This window comes from Corythoichthys intestinalis, chromosome 1 (genome assembly GCF_030265065.1).
Source record: "Corythoichthys intestinalis isolate RoL2023-P3 chromosome 1, ASM3026506v1, whole genome shotgun sequence".
Lineage (NCBI taxonomy): Eukaryota > Metazoa > Chordata > Actinopteri > Syngnathiformes > Syngnathidae > Corythoichthys > Corythoichthys intestinalis.
In genome coordinates this window covers 69,117,839-69,139,143 of record NC_080395.1, presented here as the reverse complement: position 1 = coordinate 69,139,143, position 21,305 = coordinate 69,117,839, and the positions used below count along the sequence as shown (strand labels likewise).

The window sequence follows — 21,305 nt, the reverse complement described above, 5'->3', positions numbered from 1 at the left end:
AGCATTTCCACTTGTCTGCAGGACTATCACACGTCTGATGAGATTCACACATGACTGGGTGCAATTAGACACACTCAAGTAGAGAAACTATCGGTGCAATGATTAGCGATCAGGCACTGTAGAATAGGATGTCAACATATACACACTTATAAGTGATTCACATAATACCGGGTTCCTCTGATTTGTGTACCCCACCTAATCACTTCTCTTTCTAACTCTCATCCCCTCTTTTTTGTGCTCTGTCATCAGACCCCCCACATGGTGTCTTCAGGGAATACAATTAGCAAATGATAGCAACACTATATTCATAGGTAGTGTAGGTGTTCAATAATATTTCTTGTTGTTTGTTCTTCTCCTCTTCTGTCTCTGTCTGTCTTCTATTTTTCTTTCTGTCCCACCATAACCCCTTCTGCTCGCTGCTTTCCCCTAATAAACAAAACACTTTGAATAATCACAACAGGAGTATGTCATACTCCCATGTGATATATTAAAACTAGTGCTGTCAAATTTATCGCCTTAATGGGCGGTAATTAATTTTTTAGATTAATCACGTTAAAAGATTTGACGCATTTAACGCATGTGCGGAATGACCCGCTCATGCATTGCCTCAAACAGATTACAATGATGCGTTTTTTTTCACATTGCAAGCTAAGAGGCATAGAAAGGTGAGTGGACACAGGCGTTCATTGGACCACGCCGTTTATTAGCATAAGCTTCGGCAACTCAAAATAACAATAATATACAGTACTGTGCAAAAGTTTTAGGAAGGACACCTGCCTAAAACTTTTGCACAGTACTGTACATTTTTTTTATATTATGTATATACAGGGTATACTGTATGTATATATTTTCCCCAAGTGGAAGCTTCCATGATCCTAATAAATTTAATAATTAAACAAATATATATACAGTACTGTGCAAAAGTTTTAGATGTCCTGCCTAAAACTTTTGCACAGTACTGTATATATATAATATATAATAAAATAATATTCCTATCTCTCAAAAAAAAAAAAAATGTTCACAAAAGAAAAGCGCTCAATGCAAAGAGAACTGGCATTCCCAATCAAAATAACTATGCAAAATACACATAAAACTTACTCAGACTTTGGTCAAACTCTATTCAAACATTTTATTTAGCTCAACAAATACACTGGATGGCAATATTTAGTCACAATATACAGACTATCAGAGGTCTCGTACGTTGTGAAGCCAGCACTCAAATGACCGTGGATGGACCAGTAAACAGGGAACTACGGCGTCAGTCGAAGGACAAAACACACTCATTGGCTTAATTTCTAAGTAATTTAAAACTCACCATTGACACCTTGTGGTGTATTTCAATCACTATCTTACGTAGTTACGGACACTGGAAGAACGGCTGTGAGTTCACTGCTCGGCGACGTCAACAATGGCGAGCTACTAGTTTATTTTTTGATTGAACATTTTACAAATTTTATTAAAACGAAAACATTAGGAGGGGTTTTAATATAAAATTACTATAATTTGTACTAACATTTATATTTTAAGAACTACAAGTCTTTCTATCCGTGGATCCCTTTAACAGAAATATTAATATAATATATATAATATGTTTATATTGTTAATGCAATCTTGTGGATTTATTGTTATAATAAACCAATACAGTACTAATGTACAGTATGTTGAATGTATATATTCGTCTTATGTCTTATCTTTCCATTCCAACAATAATTTACAGAAAGATATGGCATATTTTAAAGATGGTTGGAATTGCAATTAATTATGATTAATTAATTTTTAAGGTGTAATTAACTTGATTAAAAATTTGAATCGTTTGACAGCCCTAATTAAAACTGTTCAGACCTTAAGGACACGCAGATGCCCATTCTCCGTATCAAAGCAGCTGAACAGGACAGCATTCACAGCCAGTCTTTTGGTGGCATTTACAGGTCACTTCCTGTTGATTTTGAGACACTTCTTATTCAACCCAAATTCAACAGGAAATGACATGAAATGCCCCATACAACTCATTCCCTGGCATTGGCTGCCACTGACAGCCATAGACATCCAATCCGTTTAAAGTGGGATGGATTGCGGCGAATGAACGAATGTTGCTGCCAGAGGTTCCCACCCCTAATATAAAGTGCATCAGTTTAATAAAAAAATATAATTGTGTAATGACTTTGCTTTTTAGATTCTGCTTAGCTGTTAAATATATCTTTGTTTCATGCCATCCATCCTGAGTTTCTCCAAATCCCACCTGCACTAGGGTTCCTTGAAAAGCACACATTTGCTGAAGAATACATAACCAGGCTTTATTAACATCTTATCTGCCTGTCTTTGTTGAATGATTCTGCCTTTAATCCATGTGCAATGAATAAGAAGAGAAATGCACCTTGAAAATAGCCTCGCTATGTGCATGTATTTGCTAAGGACTTTGTGTGCTCAAGGTAAGATATTCACATCAGTGCAGTACTTCCTTTGTTTACACAATTTCATATTATCAATATACACATTTCTTTTAACTTTTCTTGCCAATTAACACCAATTTTACTTAATGTTAATCTTGCTGCAATTTGCTAAGTTTTTATTGATGTATGAAATGTAAGTGTTATTTTCAGGCACAAATTGTTCATGGATACATACTACAAGTCTACACATAATCCATAGGTTCGGATACAGGCTGAATTGATCCCAAAATGCCCTGTGCTTAATCAGCACCATACTTAGGCCTTTAATCAATAAAAAGGTGGGTGGAGGGTCCAGCCTGCCTGACAAATTACAGTGGATAACTTATGTGAGTTGCACAAGGGCTTTAAAAAAAGCACCTTGACAGACTTCACTCATGAATTACGCAGCTGACATAGCGGGGCTCTCGGGAGAAAAGTGCCGACTGAGGTGTCGCGGGTTTGCATCAGTTGTTTGCTCTAAAGGAACTTCAGAAAAACTGAATGTCTTTGCCTTCTTATAGTATATGTGACTGCTCTTTAAGACATAAATGCCATTCAAATCTGGCGTGTGGGTTCAAATTTCAATAAAAGCGCCCAACAAAGAAAGCAGGACTTTTGATGTGATGAGTGGTTGTGTTGGTGCATGTCTTGCAGTGTCTTATGTCCTGTCCTTTCTTCCTAAGATTTCATCACTTTAATGAAGTTTTGAATGTCAATGGAGTTTTTTATGAACACTGCAGTAAGGGGATGCACCATGTTTGATCATCCAGCTGTCAGTCTGTACTCATTCCAGCCCTGTGCATTTGCCTTCCTCATCGTCTTACGCTCAGATTTGCCGTTTTAGTAAGCAAGGAAAATGGGGCACCCATGTTTCTGAATCTAGTCAGGCCAAATTAACTATTAATGTTGTGCGGACGCCAACCCCGTCCAGGCTTTGTTCAAAAAGAAAAGTAACCATTATGTGGTTTGTACTCATTACGCAGCATTGTATAACGATCAGTCCTTCTTTCGCAGAATGCGTGTTGGTTAACGTTGCAAAAATTTGGAACGAGTGGTGGATTTTTAGTCATGCATTAACCTCAATAAAACATCAGGCCAGGGAAATCAAGTCAATTATTCAAATTATCGGTTTTCTACTCCTAGTGGATAGATTTTGTAGAATGGGTTGGAGACGATTTATTTTATTTTTTTTTTTATGCTGGGAATGCTCATTTGGTTTCCTGATTAAAAAAAATAATCAATAAATAGTAATAGAGAAGGGCATTTTAGAAAATGAAAGGCGAATAAAAAATCAATTAATTAATTGTTTTTAACACCGCTCCCCCTCCCCCAAGTGGCGTTATCATAGGGGAGGTCGAGTTCTACTTCCCTCTGCTATCATGCTGTTTTTCCTTACATAAACTAGATCATTAAACACATTCAGAAGCTTGTTTTCTCTTTCAACACATTTCAAACGACCACAGAGTACCCTTTATCACAACCCTTTTCTAAGTTTGCTCTTTAAAAGAAGTGGTGGTGGCCTTTTAAGCTTAATTGCTCAATTTTTAAGTAGAACATGACTAGAGATGAGTAGAGTAGCTAAAAATATTACTCAAGTAAGAGTAGCGTTACTTCAGAAAAATTAATTTTATAATTATATACATACATATATGGCGGAAAACACAGACAAGGCTGAAAAAGCAGTTTCTGCTCTTACACCCCTCTTTAAAATAAACTGCTGTACTTTAGAACTGTTGTGTTTGATAGAACAATATGTCTACAGTATATGCTGCCATAGCAGATTCATGGCGCATTAAGTCCCCAAACTATTTTTAATTTGTCTGTTTTACGCTGGAAACCCCTGTTTACAGACATCGCGCAACCACTTTTTTTTTTTTCAACCAAGCCATAAAAAGAAGGTAAGTAATCGTATTTATTATTCGAAATGTCTGTCATTTTTAGCTTAGAATCATTAATTGATGTCTAATATTTCATTAAAAAAAACAAAAAATAGACTAAAAAAATTATTCACTCGCATATTATAAACTTTTATACATATTACGTCACAATGAAAAAAATTGGTGTCTGTAAAAAAGTCACGGATATCTACCTCATAACTATGGCTTAATTGTATTTTTTTTTGTTACTGTCACATTTCCCCCGATATGTTAGATGATAAATAACCGATCCAAACAAAGACAAATTGAAAACAACATGTAAAAGTGTAAATATATGAAAAATAACATCTCGACCACTCCTTGATGTCTGGGATTTCTGCATCGCGACCTTTGTTATATAAACATGTTTCACCCATAAAATCTCCCCAAAATCGGGCTGTGGCAATTCACAGCTGTGTCTTGACACCCGGTGATACATGTTACATGGAGTTTTTGGATCGAATAGAGGTAAGTACGCGATAATATCTCGTTAAAATCACGGCGTCTTTAATTATGCTCTCGCGTGCTCTCACTTCCAGTTAGGGTTTTGCTGTTTAAAAAAAAAAAAAAATTTTTTTTTAAATGCCCTCCTGTTCAAAATTTTTCTTACCCCAGAAAATTGAGATTTTAAGCTTTCCAGTGATGTAAAACACATGCATATAGGACAATTTTGAAATTTGGCCAAATTAGGGGTCTCAGAGCGGAACTTCAAGTCACCTGAGTGTTTTCCGCAATATATATTACTCAAACAAAAGTAAAAGTAGTCATCCAAAAAATCTAGTCAAGTAAAATTAAAAAAGTGGTTGGTGTAAACTCACGTAATAAGTAACATTTTGAGTAACTGCTTAAGATGTTTGATTTTTTTTTTTAACAATGGTATTTTTTTTCTCAGCTCAAAGTTATCTATATGAACTGGTATTATTATACTGTACTGTAACATATTACATAACCACATTAAGAGAAAGAAATACCAAAATATATATTGAATTCTGGCCTGATAAGAAAAAGTACTGAAATTAAGCATTATTCCTCCAAAGAGCATGAGAGTCCTCAAGTAGAGAAGACTTATTTCCTCTTAGGCTTAGGATCATGTCTCCAGTTTTCCGTGGTCAATCGGTGTCAAATAAATACTGGGAGGGAGATTAAAATTTGCGCTTTCGAGTCATGTTGAAGGCAGTTCTCACCTTAAATATTTTTTTTTATGGTGCTTTAAATGCGTTACATGATTGAGCAGGCCTGTGTGATCATAAAACGGTAACCTGACTCTGATTGGTGTAACGGAATCACGTGTTTATTTCTGCAACGTCTCATTGGTGAAACTGGTTGAGCCACTGTTGGCGTCTCTGGCAAAAAATAAGTAAATTCGGATATGTAGAATGAAGAGGAAAAATTGAATGACTAGTGTATCCCAAAGTCGCGGAGGGAGAGTTTCATCTTCACAAATCTACTCAAGAAAAAGTAAAAAGTATGGTTTATTAAAACCACTACTCAAAAAGTTACTCAAGTAAATGTAACAGAGTAACATCTTGTGCTTTATCTCCATTGCTGATTTCAATTATTATTATTATTAGTAGTATTTTTTTTAATTTCATTTTTTATTTATTTATTTATTTTAATTTAAAATTTTATTTATTTAGTTATTTATTTTAATTTGAAAAAAAAAAATGTTTTTTTTATTCTACGGGTGATTAAATGCGATTTTTGGTATAATTTTATTTCCTGTTTCGATTGTCTTTATTTTTACGTTCTATTGATTCAATATGATTTTTATGATCTTCTTGTGATGTAAAGCACTTAGAATTGCCTTGTTTTGAATTGTGAAATATAAATAAATTTGCCTTGCCTTGCCTAAACGTAACGTATTACTATCCACCTCTGAATATGACATGATTGGTGATGAAACTGAGCTCTTGTTTTGGAACAGCCATCAGTTTGTCTTCTCGCCAACAATTAATGCATTCATTTATATCATACAATTCAGTCTTCTGAATATGTGTACTAGTGTTGTTTCCGTCAACGATGACTACAACGAAAATGTTTGTCCAGGAACACTTTTTTCATGACGATGACAAGACAATAACAAGCTAAAACATGTTTTGGGAGACTAAAACATAATGATATGAATGCCAGTTTTCGTCTAAAGAGACGAGAACAAGATGAAGATGCGCAATTGTTTCCATCACATGTTCACAATGTGTGACATTTTATGTGTAGGTAGCCTGCATCTTTGCAGTGACCCTTTGTGTCACTCGAGATGTGCTGCGCCGCCCCTCCCTTCCAGACTTACACAGCGCGTCATCTTCATGCAGTTTTGCACACACGGTAAAATTTGTTTTCATGGCAATTTCTTGGCAATATTATGCAGTGTTGCTTTGGCCTTTAAAGGTCTGTGTTGAGTGATCATCACACACTAAATGTGACTTGTAGCATTAGCATAGCATTCGCGTTAGCATTAGGCTAATGCTAACGGTGCGCGTCCTCTTAAACTCTCTGACAACTTTTTTTTACCTACAGTTTGTGGCGTACAGCTGGGTATAATTAATTGAAAATAATACAACAACGCCAACTTGGTGATAATACACACTCAGCAGGAAAAGATTATTTTCAATTAATTATACCCACCTGGATGTCACGACCTGGAAGTTAAAAAAAGTTGTCAGAGAGTTTAAGAGGACGCTCGCCGTTAGCATTAGCCTAATGCTAGCGTGAAGGCTATGCTAATGCTACGAGTAACATTTTATGTATGATGATCACTCAGCACAGACCTTTAAAGGCTAAAGTAACATTACATATTTTCTCTGGCCAAGAACACAAATCTTACCGTGTGTGCAAGCCTAAATGGAGACTGAAGTCTGAACATTGCTGATCATATGCATACTGGTATCTATTTTTTATAATAGGCACAATAAATGGACTTCCACATTAATTTTTACCTCATCATAGATTCAGCAGCTCCATGCATTATTTCTCTCCGATGTCATTGTAACTTTGCTTTGTTGATCCTGTTTTGCAAGTTTGATAAGCGTTAATAATTCAAAACGATTTGCAGTGAAATGCAAGAACCCCTTAATCAACAAAAGTGCGACATCTTAATGATAGAGGAGACTAAGCCGATCAATTTATTGACAAGGCTCAACGACTATTAATTCCATCATTCTAGTTTGAGGTTGATTACCTATCGTAGACCATTGATCCAGCAAGATGAAAGGAAGTGAATGTGCGGATTATGCTGATTTCAAGGATTGGTGCACTGTCAATTGAGCTTGATGCAACAGAAACAGAAGCTCTCTCATGTGGGTCACTGCGGTTATGATTTAGTCACTACTTTTATCTAATAACAATTTCTTAGTGCATACACAACATTATAGACACAGTATAACTGTGAATTAAGAGGTTCAAATATTGATTAACGTAATATTACTTTGAATTTTGATTGGATAAAGTAGACATTTGTACAATATTAGTCCTTTAAATTGTGGTCAAGGTTTTAGGTGCGACTTGAGGTTCAGAAGCAATTTCTAATGGGTTGGGTGAGACAAAAGTTATTGTCCTACCATGCCACCTTCATAATTTCAATTATTTTTAAACAGGAATAACATAGAAAAATTCATGTCTTTATTAAATGCTTCATTGAGTGAATCCACTCAAATATACTCACGCCATAGATTCCATAACCTATTGACATGACACGGGAAACAGGGCCGATTCGTAGGGGGCCTACTTTCAAAAACTTCAAATTCATTTATTTACAAAACCAAAGCTGCTATCGACCTAAAACCAAAACAGGCCATATTTGAGTCTCCATGAGCAGGGGCATGAAAAAAAGTCGTTACCTTGAAAAATCCAGATTAATTATTTTCTATGTAAGTATAACACAATTTAAAATAGCTATAAAAGTCTCAGATTTTACACTAGATGCACAAAAATCACCAAATGCAGAGATATTCACCTATATTTTCAGGATCAATAGCAATATCTAACATATCAAATATGTTTTTGACCAAAATAGCAACTTAATTTTTTTTATTTACTGCAAGTTTTCAACAGCTAATAAATCACTCAATTTAACATCAGAAACTTAATATTTGAGAAAAACATGCAGAATCAATCATAAATAATATGTAAATAGATCATTAATAAATTCTATATACAATCACAACTTATTATGGAATAGAATATCTCTTTATTATCCTAACACTGTTATATACTGTTAGTGAATGAGGCTAGCGGCCGCCTGGCGTAAACAGAGCTTTTCTGGCAAAAATTATTGAGAATAAATGCTCAAATCCCCGAATTCTTCATAGATATGGACGTAAAACAGTCTTGATTCTTGGTAAAAAGCAAAGAAACCGTACAGTTAGCGTTTAGTTTACGTATATCCATGTTACTATGTTAGCGAATGAGGCCAGCGGCCGCCTGGCGTGGAAGGAGCCTTTCTGGCAAAAATTCTCGTGAATAAATGCTTAAATCCCCGTATTCTTCATAGATATGGACGTAAAACAGTCTCGATTCTTGGTTAAAAGCAAAGAAACCGTGCAGGTAGCATATATTTCACGTAAATATTGCCAACTATGAGGCTAGGCAGTTCCATGTGTAAACAAAGAAGAAAATTCCTGCGAGTAAATGCTTCAATCACGCATGCATGGTACGAAAAATATAATGTTTACCTTAAATCCTCAAATCAATCCTGCGACAATCCTTCCTGTTTGTATGCGGTACAGCTTTCGTAGGTAAATCCAATCGTAAGTAAATCCAAGTTTAAATCCGACATTAGCGTGTGCTGTCTTCAGCTATTACTAATTGAAGGTCGGCCCCCTCTGATAAGGTGTTGCGCAAAGAATGACGAAGTGTCAGATCAATAGATTTTTTAATTCTATGCTCACGCTTTGACGCTCATGCTACTGTGAATAGGCATGTGCCGGTATGAGATTTTCACGGTACGATAACCGTGAGCAAAAATACCGCGGTTTCACGGTATCACGGTATTGCAATTATAGCTCCAAAATTTTGAGATACATGGGTTTAAAAAAAAAAAAGAAAGAAAATCCATTGAACAGGATTTTTTCAAAACATATTTGCAAATTGGAACATGAATATAATGTGAAAATAAATAAATTAACAAAAAATACCAAATATTATATAAAATTAAAATAAATAGAACCTAGACTATACCCACAGCCACAGCTCAAGTTGCTCAATATTAGAGTAAGAACAAAATAATTGCTATAAAAAGTAAAAACACTTCTAAATAAAATAAAAAATATATACTGTATGACTTTTTTTTGGGGGGGGGAAGCTCAAGTGAAGTTTCGCCATTTCCAGCCACTGTGTCAACTCTAGTCTACATGATGCCATGCCTTTGTGTTAAAAAGAACAAAGAACTCATAAGTTAATAAGTTAGTTAAAAATGTATAAGTTAGTTTTATAAATTAGTTAAAATGTAAATATTGTTGAGGTTTCAAGGTTTCATCTAAAAAAAAAAGAAAAAAAAAAGTGAGGAGTGAGACCTCCTCTCTCAATTAGCGATCTTTGACGCGATTCTTTTTCTTTCCCTGCTTCATTCAAGCTTTTCTTTCACTCAGCGGCGGTGAGACATAAAAGAAGCTGCTCTCCCAGTTTAGCCTAGGCTAACATTCGTCTTTGTAAGTTTTAGTTAGTTTGTATATTGAATTTGAAAGGAAAATGTGTGTTTTGTTTTTGGCGAACTTTTTAATGGTGCTACTGCTATCCTGTTGAACCTAATCACACGTGGAAAAATACAGTTGTACAACGTTTTAAATGTATTTATTTGTATATTTCACCACGATTTGAGAGCTCAATAAATTGAAGAAAAGTACGCCTTGTATTTGGAGGATTTGTTTTTGGGTTTGCTGGCTGTTTAGTGACACTCACGGCAATAAACGGGAAGGGGTGAGCGGTGCCGCACCAAGCCACTTCGGCTGCATTTTGGCACATGAAAAATAGCGAATACCGTACTAAGGTATGACGGAAAATTTTAGTGGTTTTGAAACCGTGACGTTTTCACACCACGGTAAACCGTGAAACCGGTAACCGGCACATGTCTAACTGTGAACAGCCTCTCACTTTCACAATGAGTTGCCACAGCACATTTAGCTAGTTTCTTCATAATTGACCCATTTGTGCCTTTGATCGGAGAGCTATCAAGCTTCTCTGGCAAGATCAAAGCTACAAAACTGTCAATCATCGTTAACTTTAAGTACCAAACATAAGCTGCACAGTTTGTTGCATTGCTTAGCAGGAGGTAGGGTGAGAAGCTCTGGCACTGTACGAACATAAAGCAGAAAAACATAAATATATATTTTTAATTTAAAGCCTGATCGTTTTACCCTATTCCGATCCTCTCAAAAATGGTGCGATCGGCCTGATTTCGGATCATGTAATCGGATTGGAACATCCCTAGTCTATACCATATTGCCATGGCCTTTTGGTGTGTATTTACAAAAAAGGCAGTGATAACATGCTGCTACTCTAAAATCTTAAAAACTTGATATGATAGGTCAATCCCGAACCTGACATATGACATATGTCAACAGTGGCTGTAGTGGAATTAGTGTGTGTGTGCGGTGTGTCTGTTATTCGGATGTGAGTTCCATTTTTTGGGGTCAAACTGCTTTGGTGTTCTATGGAAAAAAGTTTTATTATGAATTGTTGTTGTAAAATATTATAGTCTGATATATATTTAGGATGCAATCACTCCCAGCGTGAGTGTGAAATATACCTGCTTGACAGCACTGTTGGTTAATTTAGAATTTACCTCTCCAAAGATTGGAAGTAGGGTAAAATGTCTTTGATGAACCATTTTATGTATTAATCAATTCTCTTGTATCTTTTGTGGCTGTTGCTAAAAAACAATGTGTTCTTGACTGTTGAATGTTGACCCAATTTTGTAGTACCTTTAAAACATTGTCTAGATCTGTTCTTCATCTGCTTTAGCCCATTCGAGTCACAGGAAGCCGCATGACAATTTTGTGTATACCAAAGAGCCTGGAGAGGCCATCGAGTAAGCCTGCTCTGTCAGCAAAATGGTGTTGTCCATCATTATGGACCACATAGGTGCCACAGGGGAGTGAATTGGTCAATGAAGCTTTCAGTTCCTTAATAAAGCTCGGCGTTTAGCCAGGCTCTGGCAGCTAGACATTACATTAAGATCTTAGTGGCTCTTTGGTGGCACATTTTGGGAAAAACAGTGGATTAGCATTGTTAATGAAACGAGTGTTGGTTTAGGATTCATTAAAGCCTCTGGTTCAGATATTGCTATTACACATTTTAATGGTTTGTTTTTAGAGACTGCAGTCACGTTGGTCTTTATAATGTACAGTGGTATGAAAAAGTATCGGAACCTTTTGGAATTCCTCACATTTCTGCATAAAATCACCATTAAATCCGATCTGATCTTTGTTAAAATCACACAGATGAAAAAACAGTGTCTGCTTTAACTAAAACCACCCAAACATTTATAGGTTTTCATATTTCAATGAAGGATAATATGCAAATAATGACAGAAGGAGGAAAATTAAGTAAGTGAACCGTCACTTTTAATAATTTTTGGCCCCTCCTTTGGTAGCTACTGTATATCTCCAACCAGACGCTTCCTGTAGCTACAGATCAGTCTGGTACATTGATTAGGAATAATCTTGGTCCATTCTTCTCTACAAAACTGCTGTAGTTCAGTCAGATTCCTGTGCCATTTGGCATGAATTGCTGTCTTTAGGTCATGCCACAGCATCGCTATGGGGTTCGAGTCTAGATTTTGACTTAGCCACTGCAGAATGTGTTTTTGTTCTTCTGCAACCATTCTGAAGTTGCTTTTCTTCTGTGTTTGCGATCATTGTCTTGTTGCAGCATCCATCCTCTTTTTAACGTCAACTGTCTAACAGGCAGCGTCAGGTTTCATGTAAAACATCCTTATGAACTTGTCAATTCATTCTTCCATTAATGATTGCAAGTTGTTCAGACCCTGAGGTAGCAAAACAGCCCCAAATCATGATGCTCCCTCCACCATGCTTCACGGTGGGAATGAGATGTTAATGTTGGTGAGCTGTTCCATTTTTCCTCCACACATAATGTTGTGTATTACTCCCAAACAATTCAACTTTGGTTTCATCAGTGCATTAAATATTTTCCCAAAACGTCTGTGGAGTGTCCAAGTGCCTTTATGCGAACATTAAACATGCAATAATGTTTTTTTTTTTTTTTAGACAGCAGTGGCTTCCTCCATGGAGTCCTCCCCTGAACACCATTCTTGGCCATAGTTTTACTTATAGTTGATGTGTGGACACAGATATTGAACTTTGCCAGTGATTTCTGTAAGTCTTTAGCAGAAACTCTAGCGTTCTTTTTTTTTTTTTTTTTTTAACTGTCTGAGTATTCTGCGCTGAACTCTTGGCGTCATCCTTGGTGGATGGTCACTCTTTGGAAGAGAAGCAACAGTGCCAAAGTCTCTCCATTTGTAGACAACTTCTCTGACTGTCGATTGCTGAACATCCAGACTTTTAGAGATGGTTTTGTATACTTTCCCAGCTTTATACAAATCAACAATCCTTGATCACAGGTCTTCAGACAGCTCTTTTGACCGAGCCATGTTGCACATCAGACAATGCTTCTCATCAAGACAATTTTTACCAGGTGTGTGTTTTATAGTGGGCAGGGCAGCTTTCAACCACTCATCGGTGATTGGGCACACACCTGACTTAAATTGTTTGGTAAAAATAGGTTTCAATTGCTCTTTAAGTCTCTTTAGGCAGAGGGTTCACTTACCCCCCACTGACTGATCTGTAGCTACAGGAAGCGTCTGGTTGGAGATATACAGTAGCTGCCAAAGGAGGGGCCAAAAATTATTAAAAGTGATGGTTCACTTACTTAATTTTCCTCCTTCTGTCATTATTTGCATATTATCCTTCATTGAAATATGAAAACCTATAAATGTTTGGGTGGTTTTAGTTAAAGCAGACACTGTTTTTTCATCTGTGTGATTTTTACAAAGATCAGATCACATTTGATGGTGATTTCATGCAGAAATGTGAGAAATTCCAAAAAGTTCAGATACTTTTTCATACCCCTGTATGTAACTTGTATATACATATTTGTGTGTAATCAGAGGCACAATGGGTGACTGGTTACCTTGTCAGCCTCACAGATCTAACGTCAGTGGTTCCATTTTTCTTAGCCTAAACTCAACTAATTATTATTCTACTCAACTATCAATGTCTTCCTCTTGCTCTTCCGAGTTGTTGTCGACGTGTGTCTGTTTGTAGTGATGTTTCCCGTGATATTTCGAAATAGATACCGCCACCAAAAATACAGCGGTAATATTGGAAATGGTATGCATTGATCATCACCCAGCAACATGAAAACATGCCAAGGAATGCATTTGATCAATATACTGCACCAATGTAAAACACGGCACTGTCTGTCTAGAGAGGTTACATGAAGTACTTTGAGACCTGGGTGAACAATGATGAACAATGAATGGATGGATTGATGAAAAGAAGAAAAAGTCATTTCTCTTCCTGACCCTAAGATTATGAACGTAATCATGATTTTATCACTGTAATCATAGTCATGTTTAATTGTCCTACTGTGTGCTTTCCAAATGTTGTTTAGTACAGTGGTACCTCTACATACGAATTTAATTCGTTCCAGAAGCTGGTTTCTAAATCGAAATGGTTGTATGTCGAGCGGAATTTTCCCATAAGAATACATTATAATTCAATGAATTTGTTCCACAGCCCAAAAACCTACGCTAAATCCTTCATAAATACTGCGGGTACAATTACAGTAACTACACATAGCAAAACAAATAAATCATAAATACAAATCATAATAATAATAATGTAACGAATCAGGTTCTAATATGGCGGTTGTCTTTTGGATGCTGACCCCGAACACACTGTGTGACTGATGAGAGAGAAGTGCGGTAGAAGGGGAAGATTTTACTCTTTTTTCATGTTGTTGTTGGCGTCGGATATGGCGGACAGTAGCTGTGTTGCATTGCACAAGCTCTAAAATAAATTATTAAAAACTTACGAACCTTGCGACTTTCTTGCAGATGTTATGATAATAATAATAATAATTGTAACCTTAACTTCTAAAGACAGGGGAACAGAGGTCGGAGGGCCGTCGAGATCATAGAAATATTCCGGCCGTGTTGTCGAGCAAGTTCACTGACAGGCACACCTCGCACACTCTATCATTTCCTTCTAAATTTCAATGGTAAGCGTCACCTTCCTCCTTTTTTTTTCACCACCTGCACTAACCTTCTTGGAACCCATGTTGATTTCTCCCACAAGAAAGTCCGGCGTGCGTTCGTCTTGCGGGAAAGGAACGAAATTGCGACACTATCATAAATCGTCGAATTTTGAGCATGTTGTCATATGTCGAGACAAATGCTGAGTCACATTTTACATCGGATGTCGAAAGGATCGTGTGTCGAAGCGATTGTATGTTGAGGTACCACAGTATGTAAGTTGTGTATGGTATCACCGGACAACTCTGAACTCGTATGTACTCTTTTCCTGATCTTCATTTTCTTTTTCCCAAAGGACAGAGGGAGAATGAAAATGGGGGCCTGTGGCGTCTACTCTCAAGTGCTGCTGTGGTTCAACCTCATCTCTCTTGTGACTTCCCTGAACCCAGATGATCCCAACGTGTGCAGCCACTGGGAGAGGTCAGGTTTTAGAACTCTCGACTGTACAGTACAAATGAAATAATACCAATTAAAATAATGCAGTGAACTAATGGATCGCTGTAACAAATCTCAGTGGACAGGTTTGTCAGTAATCAAGCCAAAAAAATGAAAAAAGTTTACTCTTAAGGACAGACTGAGACTGTAAATCCACAATGATGCTAATGTGACCGCTTCAGTAGTCTCACCATTGGTGCTGGTGTGCAAATCACAGTGCAAATTTTGCATTGAGTGTGTAGATACTGTCATCGATTTCCTCACTGTGTAATTTGCAGAAAGCACACCTCATGATTAGTTTCACCCAGGGCCGGAGTGGGACTCATTTTCAGCCCGGTAGTTTCATGCTAAAGACCGGCACACTTTATATCATGGCCTACCGTATTGAAAGATTGTAATAATAATTGTGCTCTCAAGCGATTAAATTTTTTAATCGTGATTAATCGCATGCCGTCAATAGTAAACCTATTAGTGTCATTTTTTAAAATGCATAAATTATACATTTAAAATTTTAATAATCTTATTAGCACAGGAGTCGATCAATGTGCTTACCTTACATAAAGATTTAAACTTCATTAGAAACAAGAAAAGAGTTTTACTTTACACTTGTAAAGATAAATTAAACATAAACTTGAAAAAAGGGAGGCACGGAAGAAGAGAGGTTAGCATGTCCTCTGACAGTTCTGAGCTCAAGCATGGGTTCTGTGTGGCGTTACCATTTTATTTTTGGGGTACTCGCAATAATTTTATTTTATATACTGTATTGGACTGACTTTTTAAAGACTCAGTGTGGCAAGTAAGTACAATACTGAAGCTTTTCATAGTATTATTATTTTTTTTTTTTTAGGCTTGTGGTTATAATAAGCTGAAAAATCTTCAGCATCGGAATAGTTACGAGGAACTGCTTGGGATTAGCCATGACATGCAAATTGACATATTCAATTTTGTTGGTTTAATCTATTATGTTAAATTGCCAAAATAAAACAACTTTTACTTGATATTAAAATTTTTCGGAGAGCACCGTAATGCAAAATATCACTGGTTATCAGTGTTTTCATATTATTTATGACAGAAAATTACTACAAAAAAAAAAATTAAATGTGAAAGATAAAATGATTGAACTCGCCAAAAGGCTATCTCCCAAAGCACTTATACAGTTCGAACATCTGTGCATTTCAGGGTTATCAGTTCACCTCAGACTGCAATGTTTTGGGTTAAAATGCCACAGTTTTGCATGAAAACGTGGATTTCACCCCAATCCTCTGTCTTTGTACCCAAAAGAAGTGCTCTTCTGCCCGTATAGGGGGCGTCTCAGGCGGCCAACATGCCGGTAGGTTCATCGCTGTACTTTCATCCAAACATACTCGATGTTTGTTCTTATCAATTTGTTCATCATTCATGGACAAAATTATAACAACCTGTCAGCCTGTGTTGATGTGAGGTGTAAGATTGATACGCCGGCCACTTGAATGACCAAAAGAAAAGTGAAATTACAAATTATATTACAGTTGCTGAAGGCAGAAGGGCTGACACGGAATTTTTTGTTACAAGGAAATACAACAACCTTGTTTATATATTTCCAACCTGTATTGACTGTACTTTCTATTCACTTTGAAACTCTTTTGAAAAAAAAAAAGTGTAACTTTTGAAGGAAAACACAAAATTGTCTGGGTGACCCCCAACTTTTGAACGGTAGTTGTATGCGTTTACGTAATTGTGCCATCCTACACGTACTGTTTAGCAACAGGCCAGAAGCAGAGAGCATGTGTTGCAGCCACAGCAGTACAGTAGTTGACAAAAATAATACTAAACATCATTATAATTAAAATCATCATCGTGCAGTGCCTTGCAAAAGTATTCGGCCCCCTTGAATCTTGCAACCTTTCGCCACATTTCAGGCTTCAAACATAAAGATATGAAATGTAATTTTTTTGTCAAGAATCAACAACAAGTGGGACACAATCGTGAAATGGAACAACATTTATTGGATAATTTAAACTTTTTTAACAAATAAAAAACTGAAAAGTGGGGCGTGCAATATTATTCGGCCCCTTTACTTTCAGTGCAGCAAACTCACTTCAGAAGTTCAGTGAAGATCTCTGAATGATCCAATGTTGTCCTAAATGACCGATGATGATAAATAGAATCCACCTGTGTGTAATCAAGTCTCCGTATAAATGCACCTGCTCTGTGATAGTCTCAGGGTTCTGTTTAAAGTTCAGAGAGCATTATGAAAACCAAGGAACACACCAGGCAGGTCCGAGATACTGTTGTGGAGAAGTTTAAAGCCGGATTTGGATACAAAAAGATTTCCCAAGCTTTAAACATCTCAAGGAGCACTGTGCAAGCCATCATATTGAAATGGAAGGAGCATCAGACCACTGCAAATCTACCAAGACCCGGCCGTCCTTCCAAACTTTCTTCTCAAACAAGGAGAAAACTGATCAGAGATGCAGCCAAGAGGCCCATGATCACTCTGGATGAACTGCAGAGATCTACAGCTGAGGTGGGAGAGTCTGTCCATAGGACAACAATCAGTCGTACACTGCACAAATCTGGCCTTTATGGAAGAGTGGCAAGAAGAAAGCCATTTCTCAAAGATATCCATAACAAGTCTCGTTTAAAGTTTGCCACAAGCCACCTGGGAGACACACCAAACATGTGGAAGAAGGTGCTCTGGTCAGATGAAACCAAAATTGAACTTTTTGGCCACAATGCAAAACGATATGTTTGGCGTAAAAGCAACACAGCTCATCACCCTGAACACACCATTCCCACTGTCAAACATGGTTGTGGCAGCATCATGGTTTGGGCCTGCTTTTCTTCAGCAGGGACAGGGAAGATGGTTAAAATTGACGGGAAGATGGATGCAGCCAAATACAGGAACATTCTGGAAGAAAACCTGTTGGTATCTGCACAAGACCTGAGACTGGGACGGAGATTTATCTTCCAACAGGACAATGATCCAAAACATAAAGCCAAATTTACAATGGAATGGTTAAAAAATAAACGTATCCAGGTGTTAGAATGGCCAAGTCAAAGTCCAGACCTGAATCCAATCGAGAATCTGTGGAAAGAGCTGAAGACTGCTGTTCACAAACACTCTCCATCCAACCTCACTGAGCTCGAGCTGTTTTGCAAGGAAGAATGGGCAAGAATGTCAGTCTCTCGATGTGCAAAACTGATAGAAACATACCCCAAGCGACTTAAAGCTTTAATTGGAGCAAAAGGTGGCGCTACAAAGTATTAACGCAAGGGGGCCGAATAATATTGCACGCCCCACTTTTCAGTTTTTTATTTGTTAAAAAAGTTTAAATTATCCAATAAATTTTGTTCCACTTCACGATTGTATCCCACTTGTTGTTGATTCTTGACAAAAATTAAAATTTTATATCTTTATCTATGTTTGAAGCCTGAAATGTGGCGAAAGGTTGCAAGGTTCAAGGGGGCCGAATACTTTTGCAAGGCACTGTATGTATGCATGTATCCATTGCCTATAGTTTCTTTTGCAAGGACAGTTTTAAAAGGAGAATTTTTTTTTTTTTTTTAAATACAACGAGCAATCTTCTTACTTTTTGATAAATTTTTCTTTTTCTTTCCAGTGTCTTTAAAGTGTACTTTCTTTGTAAAACTTCAAAATACTTTGCATTTAAAATGTAGGCTTCGCTTTTAATCATCTGATAATGAACAGCATTTCTATTTTTGGAGAAATGTGTATTTTCTCTCTAACGTTCTGTATTTTCTGACTTTGTAGTTACGCGGTGACCGTACAAGAGTCTTATGCTCATCCATTCGACCAGGTCTACTATACCCGCTGCACAGACATTCTCAACTGGTTCAAATGCACAAGACACAGGTATGAACATTTTCAGGAAGTTTTTACTTTTCAGACATACAGTGGTACCTCGACATACGATCGCTTCGACACACGATCTTTTCGACATCTGACGTAAAATTTGACTCGCCATTTGTTTCTACATCCGACGACATGCTCGAAATTTGACTACTTACGACTGCGCCGCAGTTTCTTTGTTTTGCCGAAGACGGACACACGGCTGATTTTCTTGTGAGAGAAATTAACACTGGATCCAAAAAGGTCAGTGCAGGTGCAGAAAAAAAAAGAAAAGGTGAGGTTTACCATTGGAATGAAGATGATGGCAAAATATAAGCATGGTGTGTTCATTCATGAACTGGGTCGACAATAGGGCCGTAGAATGTCGATCTCGGCCGGCGGTCCTCCTCCGTTCGCCAGTCTTTATAAGTTAAGGTGACAATTCTTATTGCGGTAACATTGCCAAAGAAATCGCCAGCTTCGTCAGGTTTCTAATTGTTTATTCCATCAACTCGCCTACTGTCCGCTGCTGTTGACGGCAGGATCAAAAAAGAAAGTAAAATAGCGCTCTCTTGCTCACGTCATGTCAGCTCCGCGGTGCGTTCAGGTACAGAAAAAAAAAGGGCCCGCCACATTAGAACCCGATTCATTACATTTTTAAAGGTATTATGACTATTATTATTATTGCTATTATTATTACTGCTATTATTATATTATTGTTATTCTGATTTTTATTCATAATACATTAGTTCTGCTCATTGTAATTGCTATTTGCAATAGTTACAGCAGTATTTATCAAAGATTTAATGTAGGTTTTTGGGTTGTGGAACGAATTACTGTAATGGAATTATAATGCATTCTTATGGGAAAATCCTGCTCGACATACGACCATTTTGACTTACAAACAAGCTCCTGGAATGAATTAACTTCGTATGTAGAAGTACCACTGTATTTAAAAATTTTGTACAATTATTTAGGTCCTGGTACTTATATATATTTCGGCAGTTCATGCAGAAAATGTGAGTGATGTGTAACATACTATGTGTTCATCATGATATAAAACCGAGCTTCTTACATTACATCTATCAACTTACAATAAAGTATAACTTTATTAACATTGTTTTGTTTGCAACAGATAAGACTTAAAGCGCATAATTTGCCTCAATTGTTAAAAAGTCACATCCAATCTGCATACACTCAAGGTACATTTTTTGACCATTTGATACTGAAAAATAATTTTTAATGAAATCAAGAAATTATAATAAATTCAAATTGATTAGCAACATTAACTCAGAGTACAATATGCCAAACAATTTGACTGGAAAAAAACACACACAAAAAAACACGACAATGTCACTGACATTTTATTTTGCTGCATGCAATATCAGCTCCTTTACTATTATTTGGGGTTATTTTGTATTGAGTAACTTGGCATATCACGTTATATGATGCTAACAGTGTTCGCTGGTTTACTGTCTGCTGCTCTTTGCTGCGTGCTCTTGTTTGATTAAAATATACTGCGCACAACCTGAAAATGAGAGCGCCACTGCCACCCACTGAGTGGATGTGCAATTACACTTCTTTCTAGTATGGCAAAAAAGTATGTTCCCCGAGGTCACATGCACGCCCCTGGCGCGCCTTACTATTTGAGAAGGACTGATACAAAATAACCTGATGACCTAATCTTTCAGCATTAGCGTGGCTCATCAAGTAACGACACATAATAAGAGGCTCCCAGATCCCTCCTGTTGCTTGATGCTGTATTTACAGTATGGTTATGTAGGGCTATAAGAGAATGTGAAAAGTAGACATTCACTGTCTACCTAACACTTGGCAGTTGAGCTATGTCTGATGTGGTCATTTTCATGAAGGACTGTCAGCATATTGGCTTTAATGATCACATTAAGCTTTATAGCCACCAGTTAAGCTCCTTCAGCTAAAAGCTGAGTCATTGAACTTAAGAGGGTTAAAAATTCAAAAAACTTGAGCGGGGAGGAGAAACTCGATCATTTAAGTCATTTTCATTTTTTTTTTTTTTTTTTTTAAAGATGGACGAGTGTATCATATACAGTGCAGGCCAAAAGTATTGGCACCCCTGCAATTCTGTCAGGTAATGCTCAATTTCTCCCAGAAAATGATTAGAATTACAAATGCTTTGCTCGTAATATCTTCATTTATTTTGCTTGCAATGAAAAAACACAAAAGACAATGAAAAACAAATAAAATCATGATCATTCTACACAAAACTCAAAAAATGGGCCGGACAAGAATAGTCTCCAGTGCTTTCTCTCAAACCATTTTCTAGTGCTTTTTGAAGTGTGTTTTGTGTCATTGTCCTGCTGGAAGACCCATGACCTCTGAAGGAGACCCAGCTTTCTCACACTAGGCCCCTACATTCTGCTCCAAAATTGTTGGTAGTCTTCAGA

At 36.9% G+C, this 21,305-nt stretch overlaps 1 protein-coding gene across 5 annotated transcripts in view; it reads left to right on the top strand.

Moving 5' to 3' along the window:
• The window catches only part of LOC130916860 (multiple epidermal growth factor-like domains protein 11), a 345,443-nt gene that overhangs the window by 34,640 nt on the left and 289,498 nt on the right, over positions 1-21,305 (top strand). For 4 of the 5 annotated variants that reach the window (XM_057837935.1, XM_057837926.1, XM_057837915.1 and 1 more), the window contains exons 2-3: positions 14,908-15,032; positions 18,802-18,903. In XM_057837935.1, the coding sequence (XP_057693918.1) occupies positions 14,920-15,032; positions 18,802-18,903 (215 nt within the window). In that variant the 5' untranslated portion in view covers positions 14,908-14,919. The remainder of the gene's footprint in view (positions 1-14,907; positions 15,033-18,801; positions 18,904-21,305) is intronic. The other variant, XM_057837918.1, reaches the window with a different exon arrangement.